Source organism: Petromyzon marinus, unplaced genomic scaffold (genome assembly GCF_048934315.1).
Source record: "Petromyzon marinus isolate PM22_M1 ecotype Great Lakes invasive population unplaced genomic scaffold, UKy_Petmar_22M1.pri1.0 PM_G_Scaffold_21, whole genome shotgun sequence".
Lineage (NCBI taxonomy): Eukaryota > Metazoa > Chordata > Hyperoartia > Petromyzontiformes > Petromyzontidae > Petromyzon > Petromyzon marinus.
The window spans coordinates 2747452-2770385 of NW_027422773.1; the positions used below are offsets into that span (position 1 = coordinate 2747452).

Sequence of the window (22934 nt, forward strand, 5' to 3'; positions counted from 1 at the left end):
CACAACCACCACCACGATCACACTGCACCAGGTACTCATTTAAAGCCATACCGACCCATGGAAAGCGGTTTAAATATTCGGCACCATTATTGGTCGTGAGTGGGGAGGAATTGAACTCTGTTCACTGGGTTCGCAACACAGCATTGCAAGCCACCACACTGCCGCTCCCCATTAGGACGACGCACACGGCATTGACAACCTTGATGCTTCCGGTTGCTTGCGATGAAGTGACCGGTTGGCTCAGCCTGTCAAGAGCACCGAGCTGTACCGCTGAGACCATGGGTTTGAAATTCAGGCAACTTGCTTGTGATTTTAAACCAGGTTTCTCAAGCGTATTGCATTTGGCTAAATTCCAGCTGAGAATGAAAATATCAGTTTCACTCTCGTACGTGAAACATTTTTCTCGGTGGCAGGGCGTGTGGGGAGGTGCTGCTCATGACTGTTTGGGGGGGGGGGTGGTGGTGACACGTGGCCCCCCAATGATCCGATCAAAATCCCTCATTTCGATCGGATCATTGGGGTTTACAGTGAGGGAAAAAAAGTATTTGATCCCCTGCTGATTTTGTACGTTTGCCCACTGACAAAGAAATATAATTTTAAGAAATATAATTTTAAGAAATATAATTTTAATGGTAGGTTTATTTGAACAGTGAGAGATAGAATAACAACAACAAAATCCAGAAAAATGCATGTCAAAAATGCTATAAATTGATTTGCATTTTAATGAGGGAAATAAGTATTTGACTCCCTCTCAATCAGAAAGATTTCTGGCTCCCAGGTGTCTTTTATACAGGTAACGAGCTGAGATTAGGAGCACACTCTTAGAGGGAGTGCTCCTAATCTCAGCTCGTTACCTGTATAAAAGACACCTGTCCACAGAAGCAATCAATCAATCAGATCCCAAACTCTCCACCAGTCACGCCCTACCTGGTTGATTGACGTTGAGAGACCACGCCCACACACGTGATCGTCTAACGTGGTCGATTCCCACGTCTACACAGTAGGAATCGATTAATGAAGGTTCATTTTAGACCACTGTTGATTCCCATGTTATCCCAATGCAAATCGATTTTATTAGCCTAAGCCACAAATAAATCGGTTCCCATGTTGTCCCAATTGAAATCGACTCATACATCCGTAATTCTATTATAATCGATTCCGAATGTTATCCCGTTAGGAATCGGCGCGAGAATAGTTAATCGAAATTTGAATCGATTTTCTCTGCAGGTGACTTGGCGCAGCAGCCACGGTAAGCCGAGCCGATCGATACATCATCGGGTGCCAGGTTGTGGTGGACGTGGGGAGCGGTGGTGCAGTGGTTAGCGCACTGTGTGTGTGTGGGGAGCGGTGGTGCAGTGGTTAGCGCACTGTGTGTGTGTGGGGAGCGGCGGTGCAGTGGTTAGCGCACTGTGTGAGTGTGTTTATGTGTGCGTTGGGGTGGTAGCTGTGAACACAGTGGGTACTGTGTGGTTAGTAGTGACAAGTACATTATTATACAGCAGTGCCTTAAACTTGTTATTAGATTCAAGTATAACGTTGCAATGACTATTGTTTGCTAAACATAACTTAACATTTTTAATGACTGAGTTGAGTTTATGCGTGCATTGGGGTGGTAGCTGTGAACACAGTGGGGACTGTCTGTGTACTCAGTAGTGAGTAGTACATTATTATACAGCAGTGCATCTCATACACACACACATCTCATACACACACACACGCATCTCATACACACACGCATCTCATACACACACACACATCTCATACACACACACATCTCATACACACCCACGCATCTCATACACACACATGCATCTCATACACACACACGCATCTCATATACACATGCATCTCATATACACACACATCTCATACACACACACACATCTCATACACACACACATCTCATACACACACACTCGCATGCATCTCATACACACAAAGACAAAGACCCCCGTATAGCCTTAACAGACTCGGGGCAATCGCTGGGAGCCAACACCTATGAAGGCCGGCCCAGCACACGATGGGGTGGGTGGCCAAACACCACGCCCGGCCGCATTTGTCTCCCAAGTGGCGATGTTCACACCCTGCACCAAGTACTCATTTAAGGCTGAGTTGACTTCAAAGACGGAAACAGGAATACTTCTTCACAATTATGGCAAATCGCCTGATGAAGCTGGTTGTAATAATCAGTGAAACGTCATACTCTAATGGTAAATGTTCTGGGTTTACTATCCAATACACAACCAGTGTGCTGAAGCAGTAACTAATTGGCACGTTTTGTTTACGTGACAAACCTTACTAATTGGCTGTGTCAGGTGGTGGCGGGTTTAACGACACATTTATATTTACGCAATCTAACCCAAAAAAAGGTCCCTTTATTATGGATGATATTGGTCGCAAAAGCCTACTAGGTTTTAAACTGAGTCGACCCAGGGGAAGCCCAGGACTGGTTCAGATCATCGTCGCTGGTGTTGGCCGTGAGTGGGAATCACTCAGGTCGCCAGGTTCGTAGTGCAGCACGCTCACCGCTGCACTACCGCTTCCCATATACACACACACACATGCATCTCATACACACAACAAAGACAAATATTTCGATTTATAGCTTTCGTGACTGCAATGATTCATCTTCTTTGGTTCTTTCGGTAAAGTCACGTAGAATAAGAATAAAATAATAAATTGATAAAATAAAATAACACAATAATATTCTCACGACGTTTCGGCCACAACACAAGCGGCCTTCATCAGGTGAAGGGACGAGACTGTCTGGTAGGACAGCGCTGGAGTGAAAGAGCCACGTTCAGATCACGGCCTTTAAGCCTCAACTTTAGCACCACGGATAGCTACGGGCCCCGTTCAGACGGACGAGTTCGTCCATGGTCGGAACAGAGGAGGGGGAGAGAGACAGCTGCGAGGCCCTAGTATACTCCATGTTGTAAAACCATACCATTAACCGTGGTGTGAGAGGTATTAAGAGGCAATGCTGGCGAAAGAGCTGCGGTCTGAAGGTCATCGTAAAAATACAATTAATTAAGAACAGAAATGATTTAAAACATCTTTCCAGTGGTTACTAAGCCAGAATCCATCTTCTCGGTTGAAATTGTCTCTGTGCTTGTATATGTGAATGGCCTCATGAACGAATCTCTCATGGTAGCCGGTTGGTTTGCAAAGAACCTCCATCTTGGAGAAGTCAATGTCATGTGAGCCCACTGAATTATAACAGTGATCTGCCACGGCAGAGGAGTTCGTCCTACCGTGTTTCAAGTCTGCTTTATGTTCGCGGATGCGGTCCGAGATATGTCTTTTGGTTTCTCCAATGTAGCTACTACCACAGAGGCACTTTAGTTTGTAAACGCCCGGGTACTGTATGTCTGGAACAGCATCTTTTACAGATGGAACTAAATCACGGATTTTATGTACTGTGTTGAATCGGACCTGGATCTTGTGTTTATTCAGGATTTTGGAGATCTTTTTTAGTGACCCCTGCAATGTAGGGTAAGGTAATAGTTTTGAGTGGCTCCACAAGAGGATCCTTCTTCATGACTGGAGTGATGGCTTTGCGGATTGTGTAGTCGGAGTAGCCATTAGCCCTGAGAGCCTGGTGTACCTGCTTGAGTTCACTGGTAATGTGTTCCTGGTCGGAAATGCATTGGGCTCTATGGTATAGAGTCTTGATGAGGGAGTTCTTCTGGGATGGATGGTGGTGGGAATCCGGTTTCAAGTAAGCATCTGTATGGGTAGCTTTCCTGTAGACAGAGTGGCTCATTGAACCATCATGTCTCCTTTTAATTAAGACATCCAAAAAGGGTAGTTTGCCATCTTTTTCGACCTCCATGGTAAATCTGATGGCTGGGTGTATGGAATTGATGTGGTCGCGGAATTGGTCTAGAGCAGGCTGGCCATGTGGCCAGATGACAAAGGTGTCATCAACGTACCTCTTCCATAAGGTCGGGCGTAGAGTGGCAGTCTGGATGGCGTCAGTTTCAAATTTTTCCATGAATACGTTGGCTACAACCGGAGATAGGGGGGAGCCCATTGGGGTGCCCTCAGTTTGTTTGTAGAAAGTTCCATTTCAGGTGAAGTATGTGTTGGTTAAGCAATGTCTCACCAGGGGGGGTACATTAGTATGCAGTCCTTGATGAACCAGGTCTTCAATGATAGCGATGGTGTCAGGTACCGGGACTTTGGTGAACAAGGACACCACATCAAAACTGACAAGCAGGTCGTTTGGGGACAGGGAAATGCCTTTGATTGTCGATACCAGGTGAGTAGAATTTAGTACCGCAGAGGTGGTTTTTCCAGTGAAAGGTCGCAGTATATCATCAAGAAAGCGTGCCAGTTTGTAGGTGGGGGAGTTGATAGTAGAGACGATGGGACGAAGGGGTGTATCTTCTTTGTGTATCTTTGGAAGGCCATATAATCTTGGTGGTCTGGCAGCAGAGGGTTTCAATGAGAACTGTTTGATCTCATCAATTAATGCTGTTGAATCAGAGATGATTTTGTTCGTTTTGGTGACCAGGCTGTTGGTGAGATCTCTTTTTATTTTTGTATAGCTGCCATCGTCGAGTAGTTCTTGAATTTTGTTGTTATATTCTGTTTTGTCCATGATGACAGTGGCATTGCCTTTGTCGGCTGAGAGGACGACAATATCATCCCTCTTTTTTAATTGAGATAATTCAAAACGTTCGTCTTTGCTGATGTTGCTGGGTGGCAACTTAGCGTTTTTGAGGGTTGCAGCGATTTCAGATCTTGCTACGTCTGCAGAGATGTGACTCAAGCCCTTGAGTGCAACGTCGACATGGGCAATGATATCATTAACCGGTAAGTGTCTCGGTGTGACAGCAAAGTTTAGACCTTTAGCTAAAACGGATTTCAGACCATCAGAAATGGAACTGTTACTGCGATTAATTACGACTTTGTTGACGTCTATCTTTTCGGTGTGTGGATCCGATTTTTTGCTGGAGAGGTGATTGAATTTGGAAATCAAATTGTCCCTACATTTGTTCGACATAGTGGCAGCCGAAGAGGTAGTCATATTGTCTACATGTTCCCAATCCGATGTAGACATTGTTGCTGTCAATTTTAAGTGTGATTTGTAGAGTGTCTTGTCTAACTGATCGAGTTCGGTGCGTGTAAGTCTGATTTTTTCCGAGATAAGAGCGAAGCTAGTTCTAGCTAGAATTCGTTTTGCATTGAGAGAAGTTGCAACAGCAGAGGTTAGTGTAAATGCGGTTGGTATTACCTTAGAGTCGCGGCATCTCTTCAGAAAGGTGAGAGACTCGATTAGTTGAGCCTTCTTATCCCGGAGTCTTTTGAATGATCTTAAGGATGTGTGGAATCCCTCCCCGTAGAGGCGGTTAAATTTCGATTTAAAGCTTTCGTGACTGCAATGATTCATCTTCTTTGGTTCTTTCGGTAAAGTCACGTAGAATGAGAATAAAATAATAAATTGATAAAATAAAATAACACAATAATAATTTCAGATGGTCTGAAATCCGTTTTAGCTAAAGGTCTAAAGTTTGCTGTCACACCGAGAGACTTACCGGTTAATGATATCATTGCCCATGTCGACGTTGCACTCAAGGGCTTGAGTCACATCTCTGCAGCGTAGCAAGATCTGAAATCGCTGCAACCCTCAAAAACGCTAAGTTGCCACCCAGCAACATCAGCAAAGACGAACGTTTTGAATTATCTCAATTAAAAAAGAGGGATGATATTGTCGTCCTCTCAGCTGACAAAGGCAATGCCACTGTCATCATGGACAAAACAGAATATAACAACAAAATTCAAGAACTACTCGACGATGGCAGCTATACAAAAATAAAAAGAGATACCACCAACAGCCTGGTCACCAAAACGAACAAAATCATCTCTGATTCAACAGCATTTATTGATGAGATCAAACAGTTCTCGTTGAAACCCTCTGCTGCCAGACCACCAAGATTATATGGCCTTCCAAAGATACACAAAGAAGATACACCCCTTCGTCCCATCGTCTCTACTATCAACTCCCCCACCTACAAACTGGCACGTTTTCTTGCTGATATACTGCGACCTTTCACTGGAAAAACCACCTCTGCGGTACTAAATTCTACTCACCTGGTATCGACAATCAAAGGCATTTCCCTGTCCCCAAACGACCTGCTTGTCAGTTTTGATGTGGTGTCCTTGTTCACCAAAGTCCCGGTACCTGACACCATCGCTATCATTGAAGACCTGGTTCATCAAGGACTGCATACTGATGTACCCCCCCTGGTGAGACATTGCTTAACCAACACATACTTCACCTGGAATGGAACTTTCTACAAACAAACTGAGGGCACCCCAATGGGCTCCCTCCTATCTCCGGTTGTAGCCAACGTATTCATGGAAAAATTTGAAACTGACGCCATCCAGACTGCCACTCTACGCCCGACCTTATGGAAGAGGTACGTTGATGACACCTTTGTCATCTGGCCACATGGCCAGCCTGCTCTAGACCAATTCCGCGACCACATCAATTCCATACACCCAGCCATCAGATTTACCATGGAGGTCGAAAAAGATGGCAAACTACCCTTTTTGGATGTCTTAATTAAAAGGAGACATGATGGTTCAATGAGCCACTCTGTCTACAGGAAAGCTACCCATACAGATGCTTACTTGAAACCGGATTCCCACCACCATCCATCCCAGAAGAACTCCCTCATCAAGACTCTATGCCATAGAGCCCAATGCATTTCCGACCAGGAACACATTATCAGTGAACTCAAGCACGTACACCAGGCTCTCAGGGCTAATGGCTACTCCGGCTACACAATCCGCAAAGCCATCACTCCAGTCATGAAGAAGGATCCTCTTGTGGAGCCACTCAAAACCATCACCTTGCCCTACATTGCAGGGGTCACTAAAAAAGATCTCCAAAATCCTGAATAAACACAAGATCCAGGTCCGATTCAACACAGTACATAAAATCCGTGATTTAGTTCCATCTGTAAAAGATGCTGTTCCAGACATACAGTACCCGGGCGTTTACAAACTAAAGTGCCTCTGTGGTAGTAGCTACATTGGAGAAACCAAAAGACATATCTCGGACCGCATCCGCGAACATAAAGCAGACTTGAAACACGGTAGGACGAACTCCTCTGCCGTGGCAGATCACTGTTATAATTCAGTGGGCTCACATGACATTGACTTCTCCAAGACGGAGGTTCTTTGCAAACCAACCGGCTACCATGAGAGATTCGTTCATGAGGCCATTCACATATACAAGCACAGAGACAATTTCAACCGAGAAGATGTATTCTGGCTTAGTAACCACTGGAAAGATGTTTTAAATCATTTCTGTTCTTAATTAATTGTATTTTTACGATGACCTTCAGACCGCAGCTCTTTCGCCAGCATTGCCTCTTAATACCTCTCACACCACGGTTAATGGTATGGTTTTACAACATGGAGTATACTAGGGCCTCGCAGCTGTCTCTCTCCCCCTCCTCTGTTCCGACCATGGAGGAACTCGTCCGTCTGAACGGGGCCCGTAGCTATCCGTGGTGCTAAAGTTGAGGGTAAGAATCCACCCATTTTTTCGCCATATAGCATTGTGATATATAACGACTTATTGTTGGTAGCTTAGCTGATTGGAGAATATAGAGTTTATTGATAACATTAAGGTAATTTATATTTTAGTTGTTTATTGGTTCACTATATAGTACTGTGAATAGCTCAGATGTGTAGGCCTTGACTTCAACATAGTCATTTCTGTGACCAGTCACTAGCTAATCACTCAGTTATTTCAATGCTAAATTCGCCTAGTTATTTCAATGCTAAATTTTCCTGTTTGATTTGTACTAAGTGCCTCGGTGAATGTGTATGGTCTGACTTTAACGTAGCTATTTCTGTGAGCAGTTACAAGCTAATCACTCAGCTATTTCAATGCTAAATTCTATGCTAATTCCATTGTCAAGGGGTGCCTCTGCGGATGTGTATGCTTTAACTTAGCTATTTCAATGCTAAATTCTATGCTAATTCCATTGTCAAGGGGTGCCTCTGCGGATGTGTATGCTTTAACTTTTAACATAACTATTTCTGTGACCAGTCACAAGCTAATCATTCAGCCATTTCAATGCTAAATTATATGCTAATTCCTTTGTCAAGGCGCTTTGTTCCTCTCACACAGCTTAAAGGCCGTGATCTGAACGTGGCTCTTTCACTCCAGCGCTGTCCTACCAGACAGTCTCGTCCCTTCACCTGATGAAGGCCGCTTGTGTTGTGGCCGAAACGTCGTGAGAATATTATTGTGTTATTTTATTTTATTTTATCAATTTGTTATTTTATTCTCATTCTACGTGACTTTACCAAAAGAACCAAAGAAGACAATGTTTCTACTTGCTCTGATGTCCGTGATCTTTGTGTTTGATATAAATTTCACCCCCTTTTGCAACGTTAGCTGATTCGATGGCTTCGTTATGTTTTCTTCACCATCGTCTAAATTGTTGCTCTCGGCATATACGCGATGCCACCGCAAGATCAGTGACGCGCACGCCGCTGTCATACTTTTTTCTACGATCTCTTATTTCACGTCGACAGTGATCCTCGCCATTTTCTTCGCAGCTTGGCTTTCCTCACTAACCTTCTTGAATTAATTGACAAAAAAAATTAACGTTAAAATGACAAAAAACACCACGTGGAAATTCACGGAGAGTTGTAGCAAAAGGGTTGCGCACTGAACGAGATCTACTGGACAGGCAGACTGAGGAGCGGCGCTTTGTTTAAGTCGTGAACGGGCTCTACTCTACGCGGTGACTCATCCCGACCCATACAAGTTGCAGCAAGCGCGTCGTACCCCAAGCAAGACGTATCCCAAGACATTTTTTCTCTCGTCAAATACACGACGTGGACCAAATTCAACGTATTCCAAAGCGGTCGTCCACTGTAAATGCGTTTTGGTGAGGAGAGTGCGATGTTGCTGTGATGTAACAGTCGATAACGCTGGTGTTGTTGACGAGGTACAAGAACCAATGGTCGCCGCCTCAGAGCTGAATGTGAACGTCCATTTCAATGCTATAAAATACTGTGAATTATTAAGGTCTAAAATATGAAGCGCGGTGGAAGGATGGTGTCTGATCGACTTATTGCAGGTTAGAGATGTTAACTTATTTGTATTGTATAATGTCATTGTAGTGGTGTGTGCATTGTCTTAATCAATAATCTAATGGTGTGAAATGCATTGTGTTTTAATACGCAACATACATAGGGTTCACGGCGGGAGGAGAAGGGGACGGTGGTGGTGTACCAGCTACACCAGCGGCAGCAAGAACGCGCCGGCCACGCCATGTTGCCGCGGTGTCTAGCGGTGCTCCTTCTGGCCTCCGTCGCGGTCCGAGGTAACAACCACCGTGAACACCGACCAGTCCAGTTCGCTTATTGGTTAGAGCCCTGTGAGCCATGCGGCTCTTGAATCGGGTTGCAACCGCAACGAAACAATAACACGAACAAGAAACCGCAGCGGCAGCATCCAGCAAGCGTCACCGTGACGGTAATCGTCATTGACGCCGTTGTTCGGCATCGTCTTGTCTAGCGTCGTCATCGTCGTCGTCATCCGTAGACGCGTCAGCACCGCCATCGTATAATCCGTAGTTGTGGCAGCAGGTTTCCGACATCGCTGTTATCAGCAGAGTTCATCATTTGGAGAGTCTAATAGGGTGGCTGGAATCGCCAGTGTTCTGTGCATTGAACAAATAAACAGCCCAGGGCCTGCGCTTGAGCAATGGCGAGCTACAGGAGAATGCCACACGTATCGGAGCATTCATAGCTCGGGGTGAGCAGCTCTATCATGGGATACCTTTTCACCAGTATCAAAGTATTAAATATAAGAATAGATTTGACCCTTTTGACCAAGAAAACAGATGTTATTATATTTTGATTTAAAGCTTTCGGGACTGCAGGGATTCATATTCTTGGTTCTTTCGGTAAAGTCACCATGTAGAAGGGAAACAATAAAATAATAACAATATAAAACAATAAAATTCCCTTCTATGTGACTTTACCGAAATGACCAAGAAAACATGTTATTATGTTCAAATACCAAATAGATAACTTTGTCAAGGAATCAATTACTGCATCAGCTACACGTACTTGTGGTGAACATGCAAACAGACATGGTCTGATAAAAAATATATATATAGTGCATTGTACTCTTTGGTTTTTTCGGTAAAGTCACGTAGGTAAAAAAAAAATCTAGAATCTAAATGATAACAGCTGAATTAAACAACTAAATTAAATGATTTAATTTAGTTGTTTTCATTTATTTTATTGATTTTTTTTTACCCACGTGACTTTCCCGAAAAAACCAAAGAGTATGAATCCTTGCAGTCACGAAATCTTCAAATCTAGAAATAGCGCATTGTCTTTGTACTGTTGTTGGCGTTCCCTGGTCTGACAATGGTGAGGCTAGGCCATTAAGAACAAGGCTGTCTCTGGTGTAGACCAATCGGTTTCTCAAAGACAATGCATATAACATTATAGTCACGTTACTTTTTTTATTTAAAGCTTTCGTGACTGCAGGGATTCATATTCTTGCTTCTTTCGGTAAAGTCACCACGTAGAAGGGAAACAATAAAATAATAATATATATAAAACAATAAAATTATCACGATGTTTAGACTGCAACACAAGCAATCATCATCAGGTGTGAAAAACCACGGCAAGCAATGTATTTATTATTTTATTGTTTCCCTTCTACTTGACTTTACCGAAAGAACCAAGAATATAGTTACATTATTATTATTAAAGCACTGCATATATTATCAGAGGTTGTTTGCATGGTCACCACACGTACCGTATGTGGTCATTTTCAGACTTGGTTCCCTGAAAAAGGTGTCTATTTGGTGTTGGAACATCTTAACACAACTCCTCTTTGATTAGTTTAACACGTAGGCTTTCGCGACCAATATTATTCATAATAAAGGTTTTTGGGTTAGATCGCGTTATTTATAAATGTGTCGTAACCCTCCACCACCCGACACGGCCAATCAGCAAAAAAAAGTGTCACGTTGACAAAAGACAAATAATTCACTACTTTAGCCCACCGGTGTGTTAAAGAGTGAATCCACATTTACAGTTTGAGTACGACGTTTCGCTGGTAAATACATCCAGCATCATCGGGCAATTTGCCAGAATGGTAAAGCCCTCGCTTGCTCCCGGTCTTAAATAGAGCAGCAGGGTGACGTCATCATTTAACTCATATCAGGTGCAGTGATGAGAGGCAGGGGGGGAATTGTAATTATATAATCGATTGGTAATCAGCCATTGGTTATGATTAGTAATGAGTTGTAGATTAGTAATTAGTTGTAATGTGTGTTAGTGATTATATGCTACGTTAGTAATCCGTTAATTAGCATGTGTTTCCCCTATAAGGAATTGTAATATGTATTATTTAATAATACTCAAACTGTAAATGTTGTGGATTCACTCTTCAACACCACCGGTGTGGGGCTAAAGTAGTGAACTATTTGTCTTTTGTCAACGTGACACTTTTTTTTTGCTGATTGGCCGTGTCGGGTGGTGGAGGGTTACGACACATTTATAAATAACGCGATCTAACCCAAAAACAACCTTTATTGTGAATAATATTGGTCGCGAAAGCCTACTACGTGTTAAACTCTCTTTCTCCTCTCTTCCCGTGCAGATGTAACTGTCGCAGCAAAGCTCCGGCTCTCCCTGCCGGAGAGGCTGGACGTGACGGAGGGGGTGAGCTTGACCATCAACTGCTCTTTCTCACCGCCGCCGACCGACCCGAATCACGTCATCGTCAAGTGGTCCGTGTTGCCCGCGTTCTACTCGAAGAACACGCCCATTGGCGACGTCATCCAGGTGATGGGCGGACCTCATCCCGGCTCTAACTTTGAACGACCTGACTCCCCCGTCCGTGTCGCCGCTGGCATTGACACGCCGCGGTTTTTGTTTAACCGGCGGCGCGTTATTTGCGCGTGTTTGTTTTGCTCCGGAGGAGTGACGGTGTCACTCAACGACCCAGCTAACGTCTCGTCGAGTGCCACTTTTTTGTTGTTTTAAATAAGGATCTCGTTTTAAGAAGTTTGCCTAATTTCGTAATTGAACGGCTTCCTATTGAATGAAACTGGCACACCCAAGGGATAAAGCCCCACGTGCACAAGGAAAGAGCGTGCGATGTTCCAAACAAATAAAGTGGACTCTTTGATTATCCGCACTTACAGATCGGGAAGACGGCCGTGGATAATTCAAAGTCACGGATAATCCACAACTTTAACCAGTTTCTGTGGATCTCTATGCCAGAAACCACTAATATAAGTTATACATTACTAGACTTAAGGCTTTCGTGACTTCACGAGTTCATATTCTTTGGGTCTTTCGCTAAAATTTCGATTTCAAGTTTTCGTGACTGCAGGGATTCATCTTCTTGGTTCTTTCGGTAAAGTCACCACGTAGAAGGGAAACAATAAAATTATAAAAATAAAACCTAATAATGTTATTATGTTTTATTATTTTATTATTTCCCTTCTTTCGGCAAAGTCACGTAGATAGGTTCATTTTATTTGAACCTATCTGCGTGACTTTTACCGGAAGACCCAAAGAATATTTACATGTCACTGACGAGACGCGCATGCCGAATGATAACACTTTACTGCCCCTGCCCAGCAGAAGGCTCCGCCCACTTAAGCGGATGACGGCGGGGCCACAGCCAATCGGGCATCAATCAAATCGCGGCCGAATTCGTACGCTGCAGGAATCAAACAAAATAAAAAAGTCGTGCATCGCGAAACTTCGCCGCCTCCTCCGCACCGGAGTCTGGGAACGCTGCGCGAGTCGCCGGGAGCCGCTGTGGGACGCTCGGGAGAGACGGGCCGGAGACGGCGGGCGGGCGGGCGGGCGGGCGGCAACACCGGATCGCGGCCTTTCCTTTTTTCTCGTCCGCAGATCTACAACTCGGGCGTCGACGTCGTCGGCGTCGGGGTGGCCGCGCTCGTGGGCGACGTGGCGAAGGGCGACTGCTCCGTGAGGCTCCGGCGCGTCTCCGCGGGCCTCGGCCCCGTGATTGGGTGCATGGTGGTCTGCGGGCGGTGCAACGCGGAGGACGTTGCGGTGGCACGGGAGGCGACGCTGAACGTGACGGTCGCAGGTGAACGGAGCGAGCGGCGTTTGGGGGGGACCGTCCGATCACAAAAGGCCACTTGGCAAAAGATGGGTGGGTGGGTGTGGGTTGGTTTTATTCTAGATTTGAAGGGGACTCCAAAAACCTCAACGGTAACCCCACCCAACCCCGGTCAATTAAAATCCAAAAGGGCATCCTCTTAAAATAATCCGTCCCCAATAAACAAGGCATCGCCAGTGAACTTGAAACCAACGCCGGGACAATCCTTTCTACATCACCAATCCATATCGACGCCTCAATCTGGCTCACAATGCCTAAACTCCCGCCATTAGACACTTTTTTTTCCAAATGTCTTTTCCTGTGGTTTTCACACCTGATGATGATCGCTCGTGTTGCGGTCGAAACGTCGTGATTTTTTGTTATTTTATTTTTACCTACGTGACTTTACCGAATAGAACCAAAGAGTGTGGGTTGGTTTTATATATCTACGGGAACATTTTTGGCGGTCTCACGATGATGACGAAAAGAAGAGGCTGCTTTTTTTACCCCTTTCCGTTCGTCACGTCCTGAAGATGTTGCAGACGCCACTGCCGCCGTCTGTTGAGCTTGGGACTCTCGGTCCAAATTAGGCGACCTGACGCACGGGTACCCGGTTTGTTCGTATCTCTGAAAGTTCCTAGTAGGACATTCGTAAGTAGGGAGTCCCTGTGATCAATTATTATAATAATATAAATTATCTTCTTTGGTTCTTTTGGTAAAGTCACGCGGATTGAGAATAAAATAATAAATTGATAAAATAAAATAACACAATAATATTTTATTCTCATTCTACGTGGTGACTTTACCGAAAGAACCAAAGAAGATGAATCCTTGCAGTCACGAAAGCTTTAAATCGAAATATAAATTATATTTGTAAATTCTGATATCGCGTTTAGCATCTATACACGCTAGCATAATGACTCCCCCCACCGCCCCCCTTTAACGAGGATTCCTTTAGCGCTCACTTTTCCCAGGGGGCCGCACCTCGAGCACTGAGGGAGGCCTGCCTGCAGTGTACCGGTGGCGTGCGCGCGAGGGGAGAATTCTCGTGTAGCACGATTCACACGGGCCCGAAGGATGAAGCCGGTGTCATCCCGTGCGACGGCCCGAGCGGGGAGCAGCTGCGTTGGCGGTTAGCGCTACGCTGCTGCTGCTACGAATTTGGCGGCCCGAGTTCGATTCCCGTTCGCGGCCAACGCCGGTGACGGTGATTTGATCCGGCGTCGGCCTGAAACGAGTTCCCCGGTGCGGTTTGTAAACACCGCCGCTGGGGAGACAAAGGCGAGCCGGGCAGGCGTGGTGCTGGACACCCACCCTGGTGTGGCGTGCCAGCTTCCATTGCCGCTGCTCGCGAGCGGCACTTGACCTAACCGTCTGTCGAGGCTACGCCTTTGATACCCTTGAGCGTCCTGCGTGATAACGTCGCACGTCTGGTGCGCATCGGTCGACCCCACGGCGCCTGCTGCTGGGTCTGTCCCCGTGACCTACCGCCAGTCTTCAAGTGCACCGAGCCTGGCGACAAGCGCCGTGTTGTTGTTGTTGTCGACACCCTTAGAAGAGAGCGTGCGGGGTTAGAGTGATAACGGTGAAGATGCCCCCCCCCTCCCCCCGGTGAGCCGTGTCCAGGCAGTGCCACGTTTTAGCGATTGATCCTCCTGCCTGCCTTGCCGCAGGCGAAGTTTCAAGTTTTTTTTTTCATTTCATTTTATCGGGCGCGGCCCTGCGAGCCGCGCGGCTCTCAGGTCGGGTGCAGCAACAACAGCGAACGAACAAAACGCGAAGCCGCGTTGAGCCGGTGGCGCCGCGTGCCGGTCTCACCGAGCCCCTTCTCCGTCGCCGCCCCGGTTCTCTGTCAGCCCCGCGGCGGCGCGGTGGCGACGCCGCCTCCGACCCCACAGCGACCGCGCCGCTCCCCTCGCCCACGAAGGGGACGTGGCTGGTGGCGGCGGTGGTGGAGGCGGTGGCGGTGGCGACGTTGACAGCGCTGGGCTTGGTGGCCGGGGCTGCTGCCGTCGTCGCCGCGTTCGTCTGCAAGGTGCGCTGAAGCCCGCCACCTGTTCTGTATTTTGAATTTGTGGTGTCTCTCATCATCACGGTGGCTATGAGATGTTAACAACTAGCCCGGTATGCAGGAGGTCATGGGTCTGACCCTGATGTCTGCTGTACATTTGAAGTCTGCGTCTCTCTCTGTCTTTCTAAACACGAGATTTTGATCCTGTCCATAGTAGAGTTTGTTTGGGTGAGATCGTGTAAATATAAATGCTCTGTCGTTAAACCCGCCATCACCTGACACAGCCAATTAGTAAGGTTTGTGTCACATAAACAAAACGTGCTAAGTAGTTACTCGTTTATCGTGTAGTCTATAGTGTACTGTACAGTGTAGTGTATAGTGTAGTGTACAGTGTAGTATGCAGTGTAGTCTATAGTGTAGTATACAGTGTAGTGTATAGTGTAGTCTATAGTGTAGTATACGAGTTCATCACATACCGTTTGTGTGTTGGAGCGTGAACCCACTACAACATTTACAATTATAGTGTAGTTTATAGTGTAGTTATAGTGTAGTATAGTGTAGTTATAGTGTAGTATACTTGTTCAACACTAACTCGTTGTGTGTTGGAGCGTAAACCCACTGCAACATTTACAATTATAGTGTAGTTTATAGTGTAGCGTAGTATACAGTTTAATGTATAGTGTAGTGTATAAAGTAGTATACTAGTTCAACACTAACTGGTTGTGTGTTGGAGAGTAAATCCACTACAACATTTACAATTATAGTGTACTCTTTGGTTTTTTCGGTAAAGTCACGTATAAATAAGAAATAATGAAATAACATAATAGCGTACGACGTTTCGGTTGCAACACAAGCAGCCATCATCAGGTACAGAAGAGCTAAATTTACGAGACGGGAGACACATAACCTCAGATGTATACACAGACACCCAAGTAGGGGGAACTAACACAGATACAACAGGGGACACAGAGAGAGAAGCATACCAGACAAACAGGGTTTAGCAAAATTTTTGGAAACCATGTAAAGCAACACAGTCGGTCGGTCAAAACACAATTAACGCATAGTCCGGTTGATCACGCTATTTCAAAAGATTGCTAAATTGCAAGTAAAGTATGAAACTCAAAATACAACAACAACCGCCATTCGCCACTAAGTGGCGGTGACGTCACCACGACGCTTGTGCCAGGCTATGTGCACCGTGAGGCCACGTGAAGTGTCGAACGCCCGCTGGCAGGAGGTCACTGGGCAGACCCAGGTGCCACGGGTCGACTGACTGAGATGACTGGCTGATGCACCACCTGTGCCCCCTACTGTGCCAACCTGCTGTGCTTTAGCCACCCGGCGCTCCGCTCGTTGTTCTAAGCGTCGCTCCTCCGCCCTCCGTTGTTGTTGGAGGGCGACTGCCTCCAACTGCCCAGTAGCATCCTTCACGAGCCTCCTCCACAGAGGCCGATCTTGACACCGCTGGTACCAGTCATCGGCAAGTCCACTCAGCTCCACGTCCTCCTGTACCACATCACTCCATCTCTTCTCTAGCCCGTGCCGCGCCCGCTTAGCCCCCTCTTCTTCTTCTTCTGGCACTGCAGCCTCAGCAGGGTCATCCTCACTTTGTGCCACGATGTTTTCCTGGCTGAGGGATTTTCCCTCCCCCAGGACCTCACAGAAATGCTCAGCAAATCTGCGAACCTGTTCCTGGGGGTCGGAGATTGGATCACCGTTTTTTCCCCTAATGATGGTAATAGGTGTGGCGCTGCAGGTTACTTTTTTGATGGAGTTAAATAGAGATTTGTGATCACGGGCCACTGAGGCAGACTCCATCTCCTCAGCAACCCGCGACCACCACCCATCCTTGCAGCGCCTCACGGCTCTCCGAACCTCCGAGCGAAGGCTGCGGTAAGCCTCCTCATTCTCTGACGTGGGATTCTGTAGCCGATGACAGTGGGCCTGTCGCTTTTTCTCAACCATCCTGAACACCTCCTCTGTCAGCCAGGGTCTCTGGGGAGGTCTGGACCGCATACCCAAAGCAGCCATTGCAGCTGCATGAGTCAGTCCTAAACCTCGCCCATTTACCCTCGACATCAGGAGGAGTCGGGGACGATGCCAATCCCAGCCGCAAGCGATGATGAAATTCTCGCTTGCAACTTTCATCAGATAACTGAGACCAGGCCACTTTATGTTGGAATGGGGTCCTGGGTGTACACCCACCACCGGAGTGGAAGAATGGCAGGCACATCTTACAGATGACTAGTCGATGGTCAGAGGGCAGATCAGCTCCACGGTAGGTCCTGGTGTCAAGGACATGGGCTCGCATTCGCTGGTCCGTCACTATGTAGTCCAGCAGATGTTCTTGCTTGGACCCGGCATGCATCCATGATGTTGTATGGATGCGCCGATGCCCGAACAGCATGTTGGTAATTACAAGCCCATGGGCTGCACAAAAATCTAGCAGCCTCCTACCGTTGTTATTGAGCTGATCTGGCCCATGCCCTCCAATCACTCCAGACCAGGTGCCAGTATCATGACCAACTCGGGCATTGAAGTCACCCAACATGATGACTCTATCCCGAGGGGCCACTTTAGCCAGCACCTGTGACAGGAGGTCATAGAAGGCATCTGACTCATCGGCTTTGCCTGCATCCCTCCACGGATGTTCATCTTCGGTGGGGGCATAAGTAACCACGACCACCATTCCTCGCCTCCGGTTGATGGGAAGGCGAGCCCAAAGTAGCCTGGGGCTTACAGCTTCCCACACCTCACCGCCACGCTCCCACGCCCCCTTCATTCTTTTGTTCAAAAGAAGACCCACACCCTGTTGTTTGGCAGTCTGCTGCCCCGAGTAGAGGACTGTCCACCCCTCATGGTGGCAGGAGCCAGAGCCGGTCCACCGGACCTCCTGAATGCCGCATAGATCCAGGCGGTACCGGTCCAGCTCCCGACAGAGGAGTGGCAGCCTCTCCTCTGCAGTGAGCGTTCGAACATTCCATGTGGCCACCCGTAGTGGCTTTTCGTTGTTTCTGGAGTAGCCCCGAGGGTAGGTATTCAATCTCCTGGCTCCGCCAATTGGGGTTTGGCCAGGAGACGTCATAGACGCCTGGCCCCCCGGGGCCTCCGGCACAAGCTTATTAGTTACATATTTCAGTTTAATTCGTGGTTTCGTGGTAATTAATTGAAGGTGGAGGGGTTACCAGCCCCTCGCACCCGTCCAGAGCCCCCGTTTAGCCCCTGTGGTGGACACATATGCCATGAGGGGAGGAGCCAATCAAAATTGGATCTCCCCCCACAGCACTGTCCACGACAGAGTTGCCCGTCCCGCACCGCGAGGAGGTAGGGGGTTGTTTTGCCGGACTCAAAATACAGACACACACAGACAACCACGTGGAGCGAGCCAGCACAGAGACAAGGACACAGCAAAGCCGCCCCAAACAGGCAGAGAAGGCAAGGCTGAGTGACAATGGGACAAAATCAGCACGAGGCATGCACGGAGCAAAGCAGGGCGCTGCAGCACACAACATTTGTCTGTGTTGCTTTATATGGTTTCCAAAAATTTTGCTAAACCCTGTTTGTCTGGTATGCTTCTCTCTCTGTGTCCCCTGTTGTATCTGTGTCAGTTCCCCCTACTTGGGTGTTTGTATATACATCTGAGGTTATGTGTCTCCCCTGTCTTGTAAATTTAGCTCTTCTGTACCTGATGATGGTTGCTTGTGTTGCAACCGAAACGTCGTACGCTATTATGTTATTTCATTATTTCTTATTTATACGTGACTTTATCGAAAAAACCAAAGAGTTATCCCTGCAGTTACGAAAGCTTCAAATCAAATTATAGTGTAGTGTAGTATACAGTGTATAGTGTAGTCTATAGTGTACTGTACAGTGTAGTGTATAGCGTAGTCTATAGTGTACTGTACAGTGTAGTGTATGGCGTAGTCTATAGTGTAGTATACTAATTCATTACTAACTGGTTGTGTGTTGGAGAGTAAATCCACTACAACATTTACAATTATAGTGTAGTTTATAGTGTAGTGTAGTATACAGTTTAATGTATAGTGTAGTGTATAATGTAGTATACTAGTTCAACACTAACTGGTTGTGTGTTGGAGAGTAAACCCACTACAACATTTACAATTATAGTGTAGTTTATAGTGTAGTGTAGTATACAGTGTAGTGTATAGTGTAGTCTATAGTTTAGTTTATAGTGTAGTCTATAGTGTAGTATACAGTGTGGTGTATAGTGTAGTCTATAGTGTAGTATATAGTGTAGTGTATCGTGTAGTCTATAGTGTAGTATACTAGTTCAGTACTAACTGGTTGTGTGTTGGAGAGTAAATCCACTACAACGTTTTACAATTCGAGTACCTGGTGACATTTCACCGGTAACTACGACAACAACAACCAGAAACATCAACAGACCTGACGATGCTGCTTGCTGCTGCTGCTGTTGTATTTCGGGAAGCGTCAACGGAGTTCCGTGCGTTGTTGAGTTTATCTTCCCACCCTGCGCGTGATCTTCTCGTTCTCTTTCCTCCAGCGAGGGAGCGACGGAGCGTCCCAATCCTGGTTCCCGAGTGCCTGCTGATGAGTCACGCCGTCTCTGCCGAGTGCAGGTAGCCACCGCCACCACCACCAGCAGCTCCACTATCACCATTCCCAACACCACCACCCCCACCACCACCACCACCAGCAGCTCCACCATCACCATTCCCAACACCACCACCACCACCAGCAGCTCCACCATCACCATTCCCAACACCACCGCCGCGATAGTTTTGATGTAGTCTCTTTGTTTATCAAAGTTCCTGTGCCTGACACAATTGCAAGCATTGGAGATTTGGTCCAACAAGGGCTGAATGCTGATGTACCGGCCCTGGTGACACACTGCCTCACCAACACTTACTTCACCTGGAATGGAACATTCTGCAAACAAGTTGAAGGTACCCCAATGGGTTCTCCCTTATCTCCAATCCTAGCCAATGTTTTGCATGGACAACTTTGAGACGGATGCCGTCCAGGCATCCACCCTACGTCCATCCTTGCGGTACGTGGATGACAAATTCGTCATCTGGCCACATGGCCGACCAGCTCTGAACAGATTCCTCAACCGCATCAACTCTCCATACACCCAGACATCAAATTCACAATGGAAGTGGAAAAGGATGGCAAGCTACCCTTCTTGGATGTTTTAATCGAAAGGAGACCAGATGGCTCAATGGGACACTCTGTCTACAGGAAAGCCACCCATACGGATGCTTATCTAAAACCTGACTCCCACCACCATCCTTCCCAGAAGAATTCCCTCATCAAAGCTCTACACTATGGAGCTGGATATATTTCCGACCGTCATCACCGAGCCAGTGAACTTGAACACGTACACCAAGCTCTCAAGATGAATGGATATTCAGACTACACAATCCGTAAAGCTATCACCCCAACCGTTGGGAAATAACCGTCTGAGGACCCAATTCAAAAACATCACCTTGCCATAGCAAGAGGTCACCAAAAATAATTAAAAAACAATGAGCAAACACAAAATGCAGGTTCGAATTAACACAGCACGTAAAATTCGTGATCTGATCGCATCTGTGAAGGATGTGATCCCTGACATGCAATACCCCAGCGTCTACAAACTAAGCTGTCGTTACATTGGGGAAACTAAGCGACGTGTCTCGGACCGTTCTCGTGACCATAAGTCAGATCTGAAACACGGTAGGACCAATACCTCGGCCGTGTGCTGATCATTGTTTTAATGCGGTGGGCTCACACGACATTGATTTCTCTAAGACGAAGGTACTTTGCAACGGCATTGAAGGCAACAACCATCTACAGGCAACGATGACGATGGTAATTGTTGTTGTTCCATTGGAAACCTCATTTGCCAGTAACAAAATATGATAATTGTTTTTTTAGCCTTTTATCTGGCAACAAAACTGACACCTTTTTTACAAGGAGTCATGTTTACATTGACCACAATACCTGTGGTCGGAAAGCAACCAAAAAACAACAACTCTGATAATGTATGCACGAGGCTCTAAAGAAAGCTGTCTCGGGTGTGGACCAATCAATTTCAAGTACAGTGCCACATACATTATCAGAGTTGTTGTTTTGTGTTTGCGTTCCGACCGCAGGTATTGTGGTCAATGTAAACATGACTCCTTGTTAAAAAAGGTGTCAGTTTTGTTGTCAGATAAAAGGGTAAAAAAAAACAATTATCATGTTGTTGTTGTTTTCCCGGCAGGAGAGGGGGAGGAAGTGGAGGTTTGGCCGATGAAGACGATGAGAAAGGGTGGGGAGAGACCGCCGGTGGGTGGGGAGGGACCGCCCGTGGGTGGGGAGAGACCGCCGGTGGGTGGGGAGGGACCGCCGGTGGGTGGGGAGGGACCGCCGGTGGGTGGGGAGGGACTGCCGGTGGGTGGGGAGGGACCGCCGATGGGTGGGGAGGGACCGCCGGTGGGTGGGGAGGGACCGCCGATGGGTGGTGGGGAGGGACCGCCGGTGGGTGGTGGGGAGAGACCGCCGGTGGGTGGTGGGGAGAGACCGCCGGTGGGTGGTGGGGAGAGACCGCCGGTGGGTGGTGGGGAGAGACCGCCGGTGGGCGGGGAGAGACCGCCGATGGGTGGTGGGGAGGGACCGCCGGTGGGTGGTGGGGAGAGACCGCCGGTGGGTGGTGGGGAGAGACCGCCGGTGGGTGGTGGGGAGAGACCGCCGGTGGGTGGGGAGGGACCACCGGTGGGTGGGGAGAGACCGCCGGTGGGTGGTGGGGAGAGACCGCCGGTGGGTGGGGAGAGACCGGCGGAGGGTGGGGAGGGACTGCCGATGGGTGGTGGGGAGGGACCGGCGGAGGGTGGGGAGGGACTGCCGATGGGTGGTGGGGAGGGACCGCCGGTGGGTGGGGAGGGACCGCCGGCCTTCGGATCTTCATTCCTTGTTCTTTGTGGCGGGGTTCTTTTCCCTTTAAGGTTTTGCAAACGGCGTCAAAGTGCAGACATCCGGAGGGCATCCCGACTCCGCCCAGTGCCACAAGACAACGGAGACAAGTTTGGGAAGCCCCGGTGCATCCGTTACAAAAACCTCGTTCTTTTCTTGAATACCCAACGATGCCCATGCACATCGTATAATTAGATTATTATTATAATGCGTTGTTTACGTTGTTTTACGTTCTAATGATATAAAAATGTTTGGGGGGGGGGGTGGGCGGGAACGGCATGGAAACCACCACGAAATCCACGGTGGGGTTTCTGCGGCGCGATCGTGACGGAGTCGCGTGTCGCACGTCGGGAAGGAGGTTGTTGCGTGTACCTCGGGCGGGCGTCCACGAGTGGCTGAGCTCCGTCGGGGACTGGGGGACCACCGAGGACCACGGGTTCCACTCCCGCGGTCCGATCGCGGCTTCAGCCGGCGTTGGTTCTTCGCGGACACGGCTCGCCTTTCGGCGCGAGCGCGCGGCGAGTTGACGGCGAGCCGATGGGCTTAACCTCCATCGCCAACGGCCTCGCAAAATCATTCTCATTATGAGACCTCCTTTGCCAGTAACAAGATATAGGAATAGGTTTTACCCTTTTAACTGGCACAAAAACTGACACCTTTATTCAAGGCATCGTGTTTGCAATAACCACAACACAAGCAGTCAAAATGCAAACAAAAAAGACAACTCTGATAATAATAATATTGGCACTGTCCTTGAATTTGATTGGTCCACACCCGAGACGGCTTTTCTTAGAGCCTAGTCTCCATTGGTGTTGGACCAGAAGACGCCAAAAGGTCCAACACCAGTGGAGACTAAAG

General features: G+C 47.5%; 1 protein-coding gene across 2 annotated transcripts; it reads left to right on the top strand.

Annotated features, from left to right (window-relative positions):
• The first annotated feature begins 1178 nt into the window (after window positions 1–1178).
• LOC142912568 (uncharacterized) lies at window positions 1179–22331 on the top strand. 2 transcript variants are annotated; one of them, XM_076060692.1, is made up of 7 exons: window positions 1179–1249; window positions 9233–9362; window positions 11666–11850; window positions 12934–13135; window positions 19684–19759; window positions 21388–21452; window positions 22109–22331. In XM_076060692.1, exons 2-7 carry the CDS (start codon window positions 9311–9313, stop codon window positions 22234–22236), a joined length of 708 nt encoding a protein of 235 aa, XP_075916807.1. In that variant the 5' UTR covers window positions 1179–1249; window positions 9233–9310; the 3' UTR covers window positions 22237–22331. The 2 variants fall into 2 exon arrangements, with proteins under 2 accessions (XP_075916807.1, XP_075916808.1); XM_076060693.1 differs by lacking the exon at window positions 22109–22331 and adding an exon at window positions 15004–15182.
• The last annotated feature ends 603 nt before the right edge of the window (window positions 22332–22934 follow it).